The sequence below is a fragment of the Schistocerca americana genome, chromosome 8, assembly GCF_021461395.2.
Source record: "Schistocerca americana isolate TAMUIC-IGC-003095 chromosome 8, iqSchAmer2.1, whole genome shotgun sequence".
NCBI classification, from domain to species: domain Eukaryota; kingdom Metazoa; phylum Arthropoda; class Insecta; order Orthoptera; family Acrididae; genus Schistocerca; species Schistocerca americana.
The window spans coordinates 250,076,697-250,091,184 of record NC_060126.1 but is presented as its reverse complement, the minus strand read 5'-3'; the positions used below and the strand labels follow the sequence as shown (position 1 = coordinate 250,091,184).

The following is a 14,488-nucleotide window of genomic DNA, read 5'->3' as shown; positions in this document are numbered from 1 at the left end:
ACTTCGCTAAACCTGCCAGAATCACAGGTTTAGTTATCCCGCGATTATTTTCTGGTTAGGCATTATTACGTGTTTGTACAACACGTTTTCTGCGTTACTTGCAGAATAGAACTTAAGCGGTTGCTAGGCGGGGACTGTACTACTGGTCCTTACTAGTGGAGCGATCTGGCCAAAAATTTTCTGTCAAAATTTCATTTTCTTGGATACACCTAACAGATAATATGTAATCTGCTCACCTGTTATTCCTGTTAGTCGTTTATTTCCATTCTGGTAATCTGAATCTATGGACTTCACTAGTAATTATAAATACACTGATCATTCGCAAACCCAACCAACCAAATAATCAGACAGCGATTGGCATTCATCCGTTTGGCTTTACTCCGCTCAGCTTGTACAGCCCCGTCCCCTTTTGTCTGCGGAAAGTTCATTTCTAGTTGCAACGAGGATTCTCCTGACAGAGACATCATGTACACTATGAATGCATTCAAAAATCAACTAATGATTCATTCAGAAATAAACTTAAAATGGGTTCAAAATGTTCAAAAACCAACAAGGAAGCATTTCAGAATCATATGAATAATTGGGAAAATTTTAAAAAAACTGTGTGTAATCGATAGACAAACGTCCGCTGGATGCTAGGCGCTTTGTAAAACAAGTTTTTTCATCAAGAATATGAATCTGGCGCCCCCTTTTCCCGGTAGCATCTAGCTGCTTGCTCTGACTGCTTTCACAGGCAACAGTCACATTCCTGTAGCCAGAAGCACGAGAATCTAGTACTCAAATGCGACTCAACTGCGCATGCGTATGAGCCCACTTATAACTGCTGAAACGAATCTAATGTAAACAGTTGTGACTTCACGCTCATTGGAGGCAATTTGTTGTTATGAAACATTGCATAGTCTTCCTACAGCCTTTGACACATTTTGCAGTTGGCAGACGCTTGCATGAGCATTGTGTGTCGGTGTTGTATATGGCGCATTTCCTTTGCAATTTAAGTTATTTTCGTTTTTTTTTTTTTTTTTTTTTTTTTTTCTTCTCTCGTTTATGTTTTATTGTTGAAGTATTATTCTGCAGTAGTGGGGTACAGTAATATCCTTTGTTAGAGTATCGGTTCTTACCAGTCAAAATTACAAAAATTTAACTGAAAACTAAAACAATGAAAAATTCCCAGAATTTTAAAAAAATCCCAGGTTTTTCCCGGTTTTCTCTCAGATGAAAAAATTCCCGGGTTTTTCCCGGATCTCCCGGGTCATATAGACCCTGTCTTGGGCAGTGCCAGAACAACGTTGGAATAGGTTGCATGTCAATTTTGTGGGCCTTTTTTTGGGAAGTGTGTAGTTGTTGATGATAGATGCAGTGTCAATTTTTGCTGTATACTACCCAACAGACAGTCACTGTTCCGAAGTTGTCAGTCATTTTTGCTATTGAGGTCTCTTCTCAGACTCTTGTCTCCAATAAGAATTGGTCATACATGTTGAGGGAGTTTGTGGATTCTTATGTAAGCACTGGTATCTATCATCTCACTACCATCGTGTTTCAGCCCAATTCTACTTTGGAGGAGAAAACCCAAATGGAAAAGTTCATGTCGATCTCATCCTGTGATGACGTACTGTCTAGTTTTCTTGCCATGTACAAGGTAACATCAGTTAACAAGTGTAGTCTGGCACAGTGTCTGGATGGCTGCCAGCTGTGGGGATTTGTTACATACCAGGTCATACGCCCTGGATTGTTGCAGCTTGCCCTGTTACAGTTATGGCGCTGCCATTTGGGCACAATATTTCGTCTGGCAGCAAGGTTTAGTGGTAGATCATAAAGGTAATTATCTGTTTGTGGTGGATGCTGGTCAGGAGCAGATGACCTGCCATTCCAGTCAGTCACGCCCAAGACCTATGGGGGCCTTGCTGCTGCTGTCTCCAAGCCAGTCAGGAGACACGATCATTAGTGGCATTGGTCTGGTGGAAGGCTCCCTAATGTACCAGCATCCACACTTGCTCCTGACCCCTACATGCCTTCTACTGTAGCACACTTCATTCAAGTATAAAAATTGGGAATAGCAAAAAATGCCTCCCAAAAATTGCAGAATTATATAGCACAATGAAATATTGAATAGAAACACTGAACTAGGTGGCTAGAAAATATTCAGCGCAAGCAGTGTTGTGGAGATGGCCAGTACAAATTTCTTTTCGATATATTAGATTTCACTGGAATAAATACATGAGTTCTTTAGAGAGCAGCAACTGGGAAATACAACAGGCATAAGCAATTCTTGCAGCACCTCAGTGTAGAACTGAGACATGAACACATGAAAATAATAGTCGACAAGAATTTTCTGTAATCAGTAGTTGCTCAAATACTGAAGACAAACCAGTAAGTCAGAAACATAGATGGCAGAGCAGAATGCAAAAATGAAAAGAATAAGCTGACTGATGTTGCACCTATTTTTTTTTATTTATTTTTTTATTTTTAAAAAAGAGCAATGTATTGTTTGCATGCAGGGCTCAGGATTGCAGAGTACACAGTTTTAGTTTCTAATGTATTCTCATTCCAAAATGAATCCAAGCACAAAGAATAATGATAACCAGAAATCAAAATAAAACATGACTTCAGTTTGAATGTTCCTTGAATCGACAAACTATTTTTTCAATTAACAATGTCTTAAAATGGAAAAAAATGGAAAAAATGGCAGCTTGCCACTGCAGTTAATATGACCATTGCTGCAGTTTTAGGTACATGAGAAGTCCCGTGATTCTCATGTTAAAATACAAATATTTGGCATAAAATGTATTTCATGCATATAATGAAATTAATTTACAATCAGAAGTATCTTAAATGCTTTTTAATTCAATGGTACTCAACCAAAAGGCTGCAACCCATGTACTTACGATTCCAAGTAGTGTTGAAAGTAAAACGGAATCCTTTGTAAGCATAATCACTGTAACCTCTCGCTCCAGAAGTCATGAAAGTGACACGGGCTCTTGAGTAAGTTGTTTGTAGATTAAGCAAATTGTCACTGACAATTTCCATAGGCCCACAGTATGTTGCCAGTGGCACAGCTAAAAATAAAAATATGTCAAATGAATGTCCTTTTTCACAGATAACAACTGCTTGTGATTACAACAGCTACACTATTAAAATATAAGAGTTTCTTGCAAATATAACATTCTAGGGTTATATCAAACTGAATAGCATGTCAAGAAAAGTTCAGTTGGAATGTAAATCATTTAGCAGTAGACGAGACCACTCACTAAATATCGTGAGCACTGATTTGTTCACAGAGTGTCTCCTTTACTCCTAGATTGATTACTTTATGAATATCATGTCAGAGAATTTAAATAATGAAGACTGAACAAATTGTGTATTTATCCATAACTAGGAATGGAAATTCCCTTCACTTATGATGAGGTGCTCCTTACTATTAAAAAATGTTAATACTGTGCGCAGCTTCAAATGCTTAAGTTACTAGTTGCATTTCTCTCTCTCTTTCTTTTTAAAAGTAAACAATGTACATATCTTAAGCCGTTTCCTTGCTTAGATAATTTTATGTAAGAAAATACATGGAGTAGATTTTTTTATGGAGTGATCAAGTGTGGTGATTAAACAAGTTCTTTCTTTCAGGAGTGCTAGTTCTGCAAGGTTCACAGAAGAGCTTCTGTAAAGTCTGCAAACTCTGGTCATTTCAATTTATACATGTCATTTCTCTTTAATTTTCAAATGTTCTTTAATTTTTTTCTCTCAACTTCATTTTGTAACTAATACACTAATACATTATGGTCAGAGTCCACAATTGCTACTAGAAATGCACTGTAGCTTAAAATCTGGTTTCTAATATCCATCTTGCCATTATCTAAAATCTCTGAAACTTTCTAGTGGCCTCAGATCCCCTCCATGAACATAATCGTCATTTATGATTCTTAAACCAAGTGTTTGCAATGATTAAATTATGCTTTGTACAATATCTACCACACAGCTTCCACTTTTCCCCTTTCATTCTTTTCCCCCAGTCCATGCTCCACTATTTTTCCCTATGTTCTTTCTTCTTCTATTGAATTTCAGTCCCCAATCATAATTAAAGTTTTATCTCTCTTAACACATTGAATTATTTCTTTTACCTCATTGCGTATTTTCTTTAATTCTCTTCATCATCTAATGTAATTCTATACATAAAAAATCTACTCATCAAGCGGTGGTAAGTCTCCACTGACCCAGGGTCCTCAGTGATATTCCCGAACTCTATCTCTTTCACTAAAGCTCATCAGTCCTTTTCCTTTACACCTCTTTCTTCCCCATCATCCCTTATGCTAGAAGAAGGAGCCACTAGCTCTGGAAGCTAGTAAACTTTAATATCTTTTACAAGTATGTTCTTCTGCCACTGCTTGATGAGTACATTTTTTACCCATCCAGTCACATTATATTTACAAAAATTGATTATCTTCATCATCTGAGAAGTTAGTAGCCATATAACCTTGTACTACTGTGGTGAGTCATGGCTTCAGTGTCTTTCTTGGCTCAGATAATCTATGCACTAAGCTATTCACAGTAGTTTAGCCAGATTTCAATTTTCTTATTCATTAACTGACCAGCTCCTGTATTATCCTTATTTGATTTTATGTTGATAAACCTATATTCTCTTGACCAACCAAAACTTGAGCTCTTGGATGACACTGTGAACAACAACCAACCACTACAGCAATGGACATATTGTCAGCAAAGAAGTGCCATGATTCGGCCATAAAGTCAAACCTTGAGAAACTTTATGACACTGAAACAAAAAACACTTCACACTTTTTTAAACAGATTTTTGGAATTAAAAGTGTTATGCTTTCCGTTTTCTTTATTAGGAATGAAACTTTATTTTTTTACTTAATTTTGATTTGTTGTATCATTTTGACTCCTGCAAATAATATTTTCTATCTCCTATGATTATCCGACATTTCTTTAGTATTCTGACTACCCGCTGGCCCCAAAAATGACAGGTAATCAATGTTCTAGTGTAATGTTACAACAACAGATTTATAGATTAGTAAACTATCCAGACTGTTTCCTTAAACTATTGAAAACGCTGCTGCCACTCCAAAGGAACTACACGTTAGTCTTCCTGACTCTGGATACCCATCCAATGTGGTTGCAAAAATAATATGGCTATCTATGTAATTGAGATGTGCAAGCCATCTCATTACAGCAGTGTTCATGGTTTGTGTCTGGATGGGGAAAGGTGGATTCATACTTGTTTGCCTTTAAACTGTTAAACCTGTTTTTTGCTTAGTCAGCTAGATTTACATATTATTAAATTGAAAATCCACCAATTTGTAGGTGTGTGTGTGTGTGTGTGTGTGTGTGTGTGTGTGTGTGTGTGTGTGTGTGTGTGCGGGTAAGTGGGAGGTTTCAACTGCTTCCTCAGTTACATTAAATATGTTTAATTGCTAGTTCAATATCTATACACAACTTGACTGATTTTGCTTATTGATGAACTCATCCAAATGAAGGTGGGCATCATTGCTAAACCATGCATGCATACACATACTAAAGCCCATCACACCTTGTGGCTAACTGTGCAGTTTGAACGTCCTAACGCAAATTGTTCAGAAGTTATTATGATTTTACTTCATGTAGTTCAATAATTGTTACTCTGTACATTCTATTGTTACTCAATACTGAAAATTCTTGGGTACGAATACACATGCCACACACAAAAAGACATCAGTCAAGCTGTAATGCGAAGAGTATGTAACATGCTCTCTCTCTCTCTCTCTCTCTCTCTCTCTCTCCCTGTGTGTGTATGTATGTGTGTGTGTGTGTGTGTGTGTGTGTGTGTGTGTGTGTGTGTGTGTAGACATGGGTGTTTCATTTAATTCATTTAGTAATGGATACTTTATTGCACAAGCAATATTAATAATGATATTTCAACTAGCTTACCAGTATCATTGAATGGAAGTATTTGTGAGACTGTGACATTGTCACTGCCCTCACAATAACCATAGCCAGGCAAATCCAGGTCCGTAAGTTGAAAATTCAGAATGTAATAGTAATCATATGGAGCACGAACATTCCATTCGCATTTGATATTTCTCTCATATTTCCCTGGATAACCAGGTGATTTTATCACACCTCTGTATGCTCTTAGAGTACCACCACACTTCCCTGCAACATAAAAAAATGTTTCTGTCATGGATTGTAACTTGATGAAATACATGTCATTTAACAAAACCTTCAGAGTCCTAAAACACAGAGATAAGTGAATTGTTCTTACTCTAATTCCATGACCAATAGTCAATAATCAGAGAAACACCACTCTTCTAAAATGTTATAGGAATCTAATATTCCAGTCATGGAATGTCAAATATTGGTTAAAACTATTTCTTCAGAGTGTGTCTTGGTGACTTACAAGGTAAATCCCAGACTATAAATTTGTGATTCAATTATGAGTAGATTTTATTACGAGTCAGTCCCAGGACCTTGACTCCCACTTATCACTTCTTTCACCACTGGCAATGATTTGTTAATGGAAGAACGTGAAGTGGTGCTGTGGTTTGGAATCTGTATTAAACTGTAGGTCTCCCTGTAACTATTTATGTAGATAAATTCAACAACAGGAAGACAAAGAGCATACCACCTGCAACAGGGTCACGCCTAGTAAAGCACTGTGGTGTTCAAACAAACCTTTTGGTTCAGGTGATCTGTACTTATTTAATTGAAAAGTCACACAGAGGAGAAAGAAATGGCTGTGTATCTTGAGAAGACCAATGAAATTATATAAGTCCGACAGAATAAATAACTGGTGTGGGTATTCATCTTTTCCTAAAACAATAACAGTCACCTAAAGGAAAAGAAGGAGAAAATGACAGCTAAGATATATACTTTAGGGTAGACAGAGATTTAGAAGAAAACAGTTATCTTTTGCAGATTTGTTAAACATACGCTGTATTCAGAGTAATGATAACAAAACATAACAGCACTGATGAGTCCAAATGATTAAACATGTATGAACAGCTAATTGGGACAGTACATGTTGCTCAATAATAACTACATCTTACAGAATGGATAAAATAATTTTATACGAAGACCAGTATCTAAATTTGTTAGATAATTCTAAGAGCATGCAACTGTCCACTCTACACAGATTGTAGGAAAGATGAAACCTCAAAATATGTATTTTCAATATTTTTTACAGTTGTTTTTTAATAAAATGAATTAATATAGATTTATCGTAAGTTAAAATATGCTCTAGACTGCAACTCAAACCCAGATCTCTACCTGTTGGAGGCAGGTCTTTTAATCTCCAAGATATAGAGAGAAACGAGTGGAAAAATGAAATGTTGAATAGGACTGTGTGGCTCACCTGATGATTCAAGTCAGTAGCATACTGCCAGTAAAAGATAAGAATACAGACTGACTGAGTCTGTAAAACTGTTTTAACTTGACACAGACATTCATCCTGATAAAGAGCATTTATGTACATTTCAAAGAGTGAAATAATTACAAATCCACATCTATATACATATCTTGCAAATTATTTTTGTGCATGGAGGCCATTGCATCACATGTTAATGTTTCTTTCTGTTCCATTCATATATGGAATGTGTGCTGTCATTAGTTTAATCTTGTGTTAGTGACCCCTATGTGAGTAGCCATAGGCAGCAGAAGAAATCTCCAGATTGTTCACTAAATACTGCTTACTGAAACCTGGGAATTGAGCTTTTGGGGAATAATTGCCATCTGCCTCCAAGGATCTGTAAAACCATATTTTTCATCATCTCCATGATACTCCCCCATGAATCAAACAAACCTGTAAATCTTCATTCTGCCAATGAACCGAAGTTTACCAACTGTCTTATCTGTGTTCATTTGAATTCATTTCCCCGCAAATTGTTATACACATGTTTTTTTATGAGTTAAATGACTACAATGGGAACTCACAGATACTATTGTCATAAGATACTAGTAACCCATTTTGTGATGCGTACAGTTTTGCGTATCTGTGCATTTAAAGCAAGTTGCCAACCTTTGCACATCTTTTAAATCTTATCGAGATTTGACTGGCTTTCTGATAGAACATAATTACAGATAGCTGCATACTTTCAAAAAAAATCTGAGGTACTATTAATATTGCATGCCAGGTCATTATTATACAACATGAACAGCAAGTTTCCCAAAACACTTCTCTGGAGCACACTTTATGTTACCTTTAATTTGTTGATGACTCCAGTTCTATGATATGTTACATGATGATATGCTTTCTCTTAAGAAAGGTTGGTATGGTACAGCATTTAATGTTTCTTAGGAAGTCAAGAAATACTGCATCCACCTGATTGCCTTGATCCATGGTTTTCAGGAGATCATTGGGACAAAACATGATGTTTTTAGAGTCCATGATGATCGGCACTGAGAAAATAACTCTGTTCAAGATAACTTGTTACATCCAGAATATGTTCTAATGACAATGAGATTGTTTCTTAAATGATTATGTGATGCCTTAAGCCAGGCTGTTCCAGCTCGTGGGCTCCGCTGTGAGCCGCGAAGCGCTCCCTGCTCCAGGGAGCCGCGTCGCTCACTGTTACCAGTCAAGTGGGCCGGCACGCTGGCACGTGGCACGGCTGGCTGAGGCAGGCGGCAAGGCAAGGGTTTTGATGTGCCAGCTGCGTCTTACAAGATCGAAAACTTCACACTCTTAGCTGCTAAGATGTGGTGACGTGCTACACCAGGAAATACGATCTTCAGGAAATAAATAAGAAACAAATGTTTTACAAGAAATTGCATACTAAATTTATTGGGCCTCTGTAGTTTGAAATTTTCTTTTCATTGCAAGATCGGAAATATCAGGCGTCAAAGTGTTCGCAGCGTTAATGCGGAGGATGGCCTTCATTGTTGCATCCTGAAGAAGCGATCGTTCCTTACTTTATAACTGTTTTCATTGCTCAGGAAAGCTGCTCACATCAAAACGTAAATCCAAACATGCACATGATCTGAGCGGCATTATTGTGAAGTTTGGGAAATGTTTTTTCTGTAATGAACACTACCATCATGACAAATACAACGTGATGTAGTACCAATCTTTCAACAAAGTTGAATTTTGCAAATCAATAATCTCCAATTGAAGCGACGATGACAAGTCATCGGTGAAAACTGAAAAAGGAGTGCTGAATACCTTAAGTTCCATTTCCAAACTAGTGAGGTCTCGGAATCGTGTTTCAAACGACGTGATGAGCTGCTTTAACTTTGCTTGGTAATCGCCGAAAGTAGTACCATCAGGTAGTTTTAAAGAAGCAAGATGATTGAAGAACGTTAGATGTCCATTACTCATCTGTCTCTCAAATAAACGTAACTTTTCCATGAACACTTTGATCTGGTCGTGCATGTTAACGATTAGCTGCCCTTTGCCCTGCAATAACAGATTTAAATTATTCAGATGCATAGTTATGTCAGCTAGGAACGCCAGGTCTGATATCCATTTTATATCTTTCAGACAACACATTTCCTCCCCTTTCATTTCGAGAAAATGGGTATTTCCTCACTAATGGCAAAGAAACCATCAAGAACTTTTCCCCGACTCAGCCAATGAACTGTACTGTGGTAAGATATATCCCCATACTCCACTTCCACATCTTTCAGGAATCCTTTGACGACGCACAGTTCACGACATCTTTCATTACGCCACCTAGCTCTACTGTTTCAGCACACAGTGCCTCTTGGTGCATTACAGAACACGAACTATGTTGCATGTTTTTGATACCCTCCGTATTACGAATCCGTTTTTAAACATACGTCTACTGGTACGTCGTTCTTAAGCCTGGCTACCAGTTCTCTGCGTGCAACGCCTTCTACCTGACTGTATTTAATTCTGTATATTGTACCTCTTCGCAGAATTAAATACTTTATGACATACAAAACACTGCGGTCGACCATCCCTCTCAATGAATAGAAAGGTATCCTCCAATAGAGGTACAGAGCTCCCGCAGCTAGTCATAGCTGTCATTGAGCATGGATTATTACGGCTGCATGCGGCCAGGGGGCAGTGAGTTCGCTTTCCCCCTCCACGCGGGCTCCGAGCTGCCGCAGTGAGCACTCCGGAGCGCTCCGGCTCCCTGGAGCTCGGTTGGAACAGCCTGCCTTAAGCTGACATTTTCTTTATTCCATGTACTATTGTACAATTTTTACCTTATGCGATTTTCAGTTACTTAAAATCAAAGTGTTATACATTGGATGTATCCAATGTTGCCCTAGGCTATGCATCCATTGTATAATGATTCTGTTTTAGATACTAGAAAAGCCTAAGGCCAAAACTGAATAATTGACAAAACTGAATAACAATACCTCAAATGAAGACAATGTCTGCTGAAGACATCACAAAATCATTTAAAAAACATCATCAGAGCTGTGGATCTTGTCACAATGAAGATTATTAAATCAATGAGATTGGATGCTGTCCTTTTTGTAGATAAGTGTGACCTATGTTTTCTCCTACTCAGTGTGCACAGATTTTTTGCAAAAGTCTTTGGAATATTATGGGTAACATGCGATCCAAGTCAGCTGCAAAATCTGTGTGGACTCTGACAGGGTGTCTATCAGTCCTGCAGCCCTTTTCAACTGTAGATGTTTCTTTGAAGTGGCTCCAGAATTAAACAGGGGTATTACAGGGGAATCACCCTGCCTACTGTCAAAAGACTGGCAACTGTTGTGAATCAATGTGTTAGAAGAGCTCCCAAGAATTGTCCACTGTGATGCCTCTACCAGAGATACCTCAAGTACTACCCTCTCCCATGTATCCTGTCTCCTCTGCTGAAAGTACAGGATCTGTCATTACTTGCCCACTTGACTGCAAGTGGTGTCTCAACATTAGATCTAGGCATCCTGTACTGGGTGGATGGGGTCCAGGGAGGACTCAGGGTGTTGTACCAAACTCCCTAACCAAAACATTTGAGGTGCTGTCTTTCACTGAAACTGAAATTGAGCTAGTGGGACAGGACTTCACCTGCTTTAGATTGTGGCCACATCCACACCGGCTGTTCAGAGCATCCTCCTACAGGCCAACCATAAATTAGAACAGCATGCCACCCTCCACCTCAAAAAACTATCCAATCTCCTGGTTTCCCACCTCCAGAAAGGCAACTCACTCACCCTTCACAACCTTTCCAGCAAACCTCAACCTCCTCTCATTGCACACAAACCCAGTCTCTCCCATCTACTCAATCTCCCACTTCCAGCTCCACTCCCTCCAAAACCTCAAAATTCCTAACCCTCGTCTTTTTAGCTACTTGATCCTCTGCTGCCTTCACTACTTCATCCCTCAAAGCTACCCATTCTTTTTCTACTGTATTTCTTTCACCCATTCTTGTCAATTGTTCCCTAATGCTCTCCCTGAAACTCTGTACACCCTCTGGTTTGGTCAGTTTATCCAGGTCCCATCTCCTTAAATTCCCACCTTTTTGCAGTTTCTTCAGTTTTAATCTACAGTTCACAACCAATAGATTGTGGTCAGAGTCCACATCTGCCCCTGGAAATGTCTTACAATTTAAAACCTGGTTCCTAAATCTCTGTCTTACCATTATATAATCTATCTGAAACCTTCTAGTATCTCCAGGGTTCTTCCATGTATACAACCTTCTTTCATGATTCCTGAACCAAGTGTTAGGTATGATTAAGTTATGCTCTATGCAAAATTCTACCAGGCAGCTTCCTCTTTCATTTCTTAGCCCTAATCGATATTCATCTACTACGTTTCCTTCTCTCCCTTTTCCTAATATCGAATTCCAGTCACCCATGACTATTAAATTTTCGTTTCCCATAACTATCTCAATAATTTCTTTTATCTCATCACACATTTCTTCAATTTCTTCATTATCTGCAGAGGTAGTTGGCATATAAACTTGTACTACTGTAGTAGGCGTGGGCTTCGTGTCTATCTTGGCACCGAGCGAGGTGGCGCAGTGGTTAGCACACTGGACTCGCATTCGGGAGGGCGATGGTTCAATCCTGTCTCCGGCCATCCTGATTTAGGTTTTCCGTGATTTCCCTAAATCACTTCAAGCAAATGCCGGGATGGATCCTTTGAAAGGGCACGGCCGATTTCCTTCCCCATCCTTCCCTAACCCGAGCTTGCGCTCCATCTCTAATGACCTCGTTGTCGACAAGACGTTAAACACTAAATCTCCTGCTCCTCCTCCTCTATCTTGGCCACAATAATGCGTTCACTACACTGTTTGTAGTAGCTTACCCTTGAACCGCTAAATAGATGAATGAAATCTGTATTACTGTCAGTGGTGTTGAGAAACAGCTGAAATTGTTAAAACTGAACACAGCTCCACAGCCCAATGGAATTCCTGTCAGATTCTATACCAAATTTGCAGCTGAGTTAGCTCTTCTTCTAACTATAACCTATTGCAGATCCCTTGAACATAAAACTGCCCAGTTCTTGGAAAAATGCACAGGTCACACCCGTCTATAAGAAGAGCAGCTGAAATGATCCACGAAACTACTATCCAATGTCCTTGATATTGATTTGTTGCAGAATCTTAGAACATATTCTGAGCTCAAACATAATCAGGTATCTTGAACAGAATCACCTCCTCACCAGCAGTCAGCACAGATTCTGAAAATGTCGACTATGTGAAACTAAGTTGCACTTTTTTCACACGACATACAAAAAGATTTGGAGCAAGGCAGTCAGGTAGATGCAGTATATCTTGATTTCTGAAAAGCATTTGATTCAGTAACACATCTATGCTTATTGTCAAAAGTCATATGGGGTATCAAATGAAATTTGTGACTGGGCTGAGGATTTTTGCTCGGGAAGGCACAGTAAGTTATCACTGATGGAGAATCATCAACAGATGGTCCGCCTCCGGTAGCTGAGTGGTCAGTGTGACTGAATGTCAACCCTAAGGGCCCTGGTTCGATTCCCGGCTGGGCCGAAGATTTTCTCCACTTAGGGACTGGGTGTTGTGTTGTCCTAATCATCATCATTTTATCCCCATCGACGTGCAAGTCACTGAAGTGGCGTCATATCGAAAGACTTGCACCAGGCAAACGGTCTCCCGATGGGAGGCTCTCATCACACGACATTATTTTATTATATCAACAGATGTAGATGTAACTTTGGGTGTGTCCCAGGGAAATGTGTTGGGACTCTTGCTGTTCATTTAGTATATTAATGATCTTGGAGACAATACTAACAGTAAAACCAGGCTTTCTGCAGATGATGCAGTTATATATAATGAAGTACTATCTACAAAAGGCTGCATAAATATTTAGTTAGATCTTGATAAGATTTCAAATTGGCAACTTGCTTTAAATCATCAGAAATGTACAATTTTGCACTTAGCAAAATGAAAAAAAATGTAGTATCCTGCGACTACAATATCAGTGAGTCACTGTCTGTATTGACCAACTCATACAAATACTTCAGTGTAACACTTTGTAGGGATATGAAATGGAATGATCACATACATTCATTGTGGATAAAGCAGGTGGTGAACTTCAGTTAATTGGTAGAATACTGGGGAAGCGCAATCATTCTATGCAGGAAATTGTTTAAAAATCACTCGTTTGACCAGTTGTAGAATACTGCTCAAGTATGTGGGACCCGTACCAGAGAGGACTAACTGGAGTTCTTGAACTGTATATGCTCACTGTGAAATAAATAAGCCAGACTCTTGTTGCTATATTTGCATGCCTAAAAATGAGTCTAAGGATCTCACTGTTATTTTGTAATCTGATTTTAACAAATCTAAAAATTAATTCACTGTACTTTGAGTTGTTCCTACAATAAGTCCATCACCAAAATAAGTAGAAATCAACAATTTTAATATTATGCTTTTGTGATTGTAAATGCAAGGATTTCCTGTAGAACCAATAAAGCCATTCTTTTCATGAACGAGTGAAACTTATTATTCCAGCAACAGGATGCTTGCTCAAGTCCATACAGTGATTTCTTGAGGTGCCAAACATGACCTGACCCATCATCAAAACCATCTGGTTGAGTCATATATCTCTCTATCGAAGTCACAATACACAAATGCAGTTCTAATGACGAATTGACCAAGTTTCAACTTTTCTTCTGCTGGAATCGCTATAACAGCTTGAATAGCATCATAATGAGCAATTGGACTAAAAATTCTATCGTAATCAAGTCCGGCACAATGAAACATACTGCACACATCCAAGTGAGCATGATATCAATCAACTGATACATCAGGTTTCTATTTAATATGAAGTACCCGTCAAATATTGATAACGGGGATTCCTTCAGGTAAATCCACCAAATCCCTTGTATCATTTTCATCAAATGCTTTCTTTTCTTCTGTCATTGCGTTAAACCTTTTACTGGAATTACTACTTTCATTGGCTCCGCTGAAGTTTGTTGGTGCAAGCTCTTCATGGATTGCTTTTGTCAGGAAAACTAATGCATTTGCTTCTTGAGACAGGTGAGGCTAGTATCCTCATTCATAGTCACTAAATTTCACTGGAGGACGTATTTCACAAACTGGATGTTGAT

General features: G+C 38.6%; 1 protein-coding gene across 1 annotated transcript in view; it reads right to left on the bottom strand.

The window, feature by feature from the left end:
- LOC124545739 (cubilin-like) overlaps nt 1–14,488 on the bottom strand; it is a 718,402-nt gene that overhangs the window by 266,907 nt on the left and 437,007 nt on the right. The window contains exons 43-44 of the mRNA XM_047124681.1: nt 5,914–6,138; nt 2,883–3,053 (exon numbers count right to left, since the gene is read on the bottom strand). Of these exons, the coding sequence (XP_046980637.1) occupies nt 2,883–3,053; nt 5,914–6,138 (396 nt within the window). The remainder of the gene's footprint in view (nt 1–2,882; nt 3,054–5,913; nt 6,139–14,488) is intronic.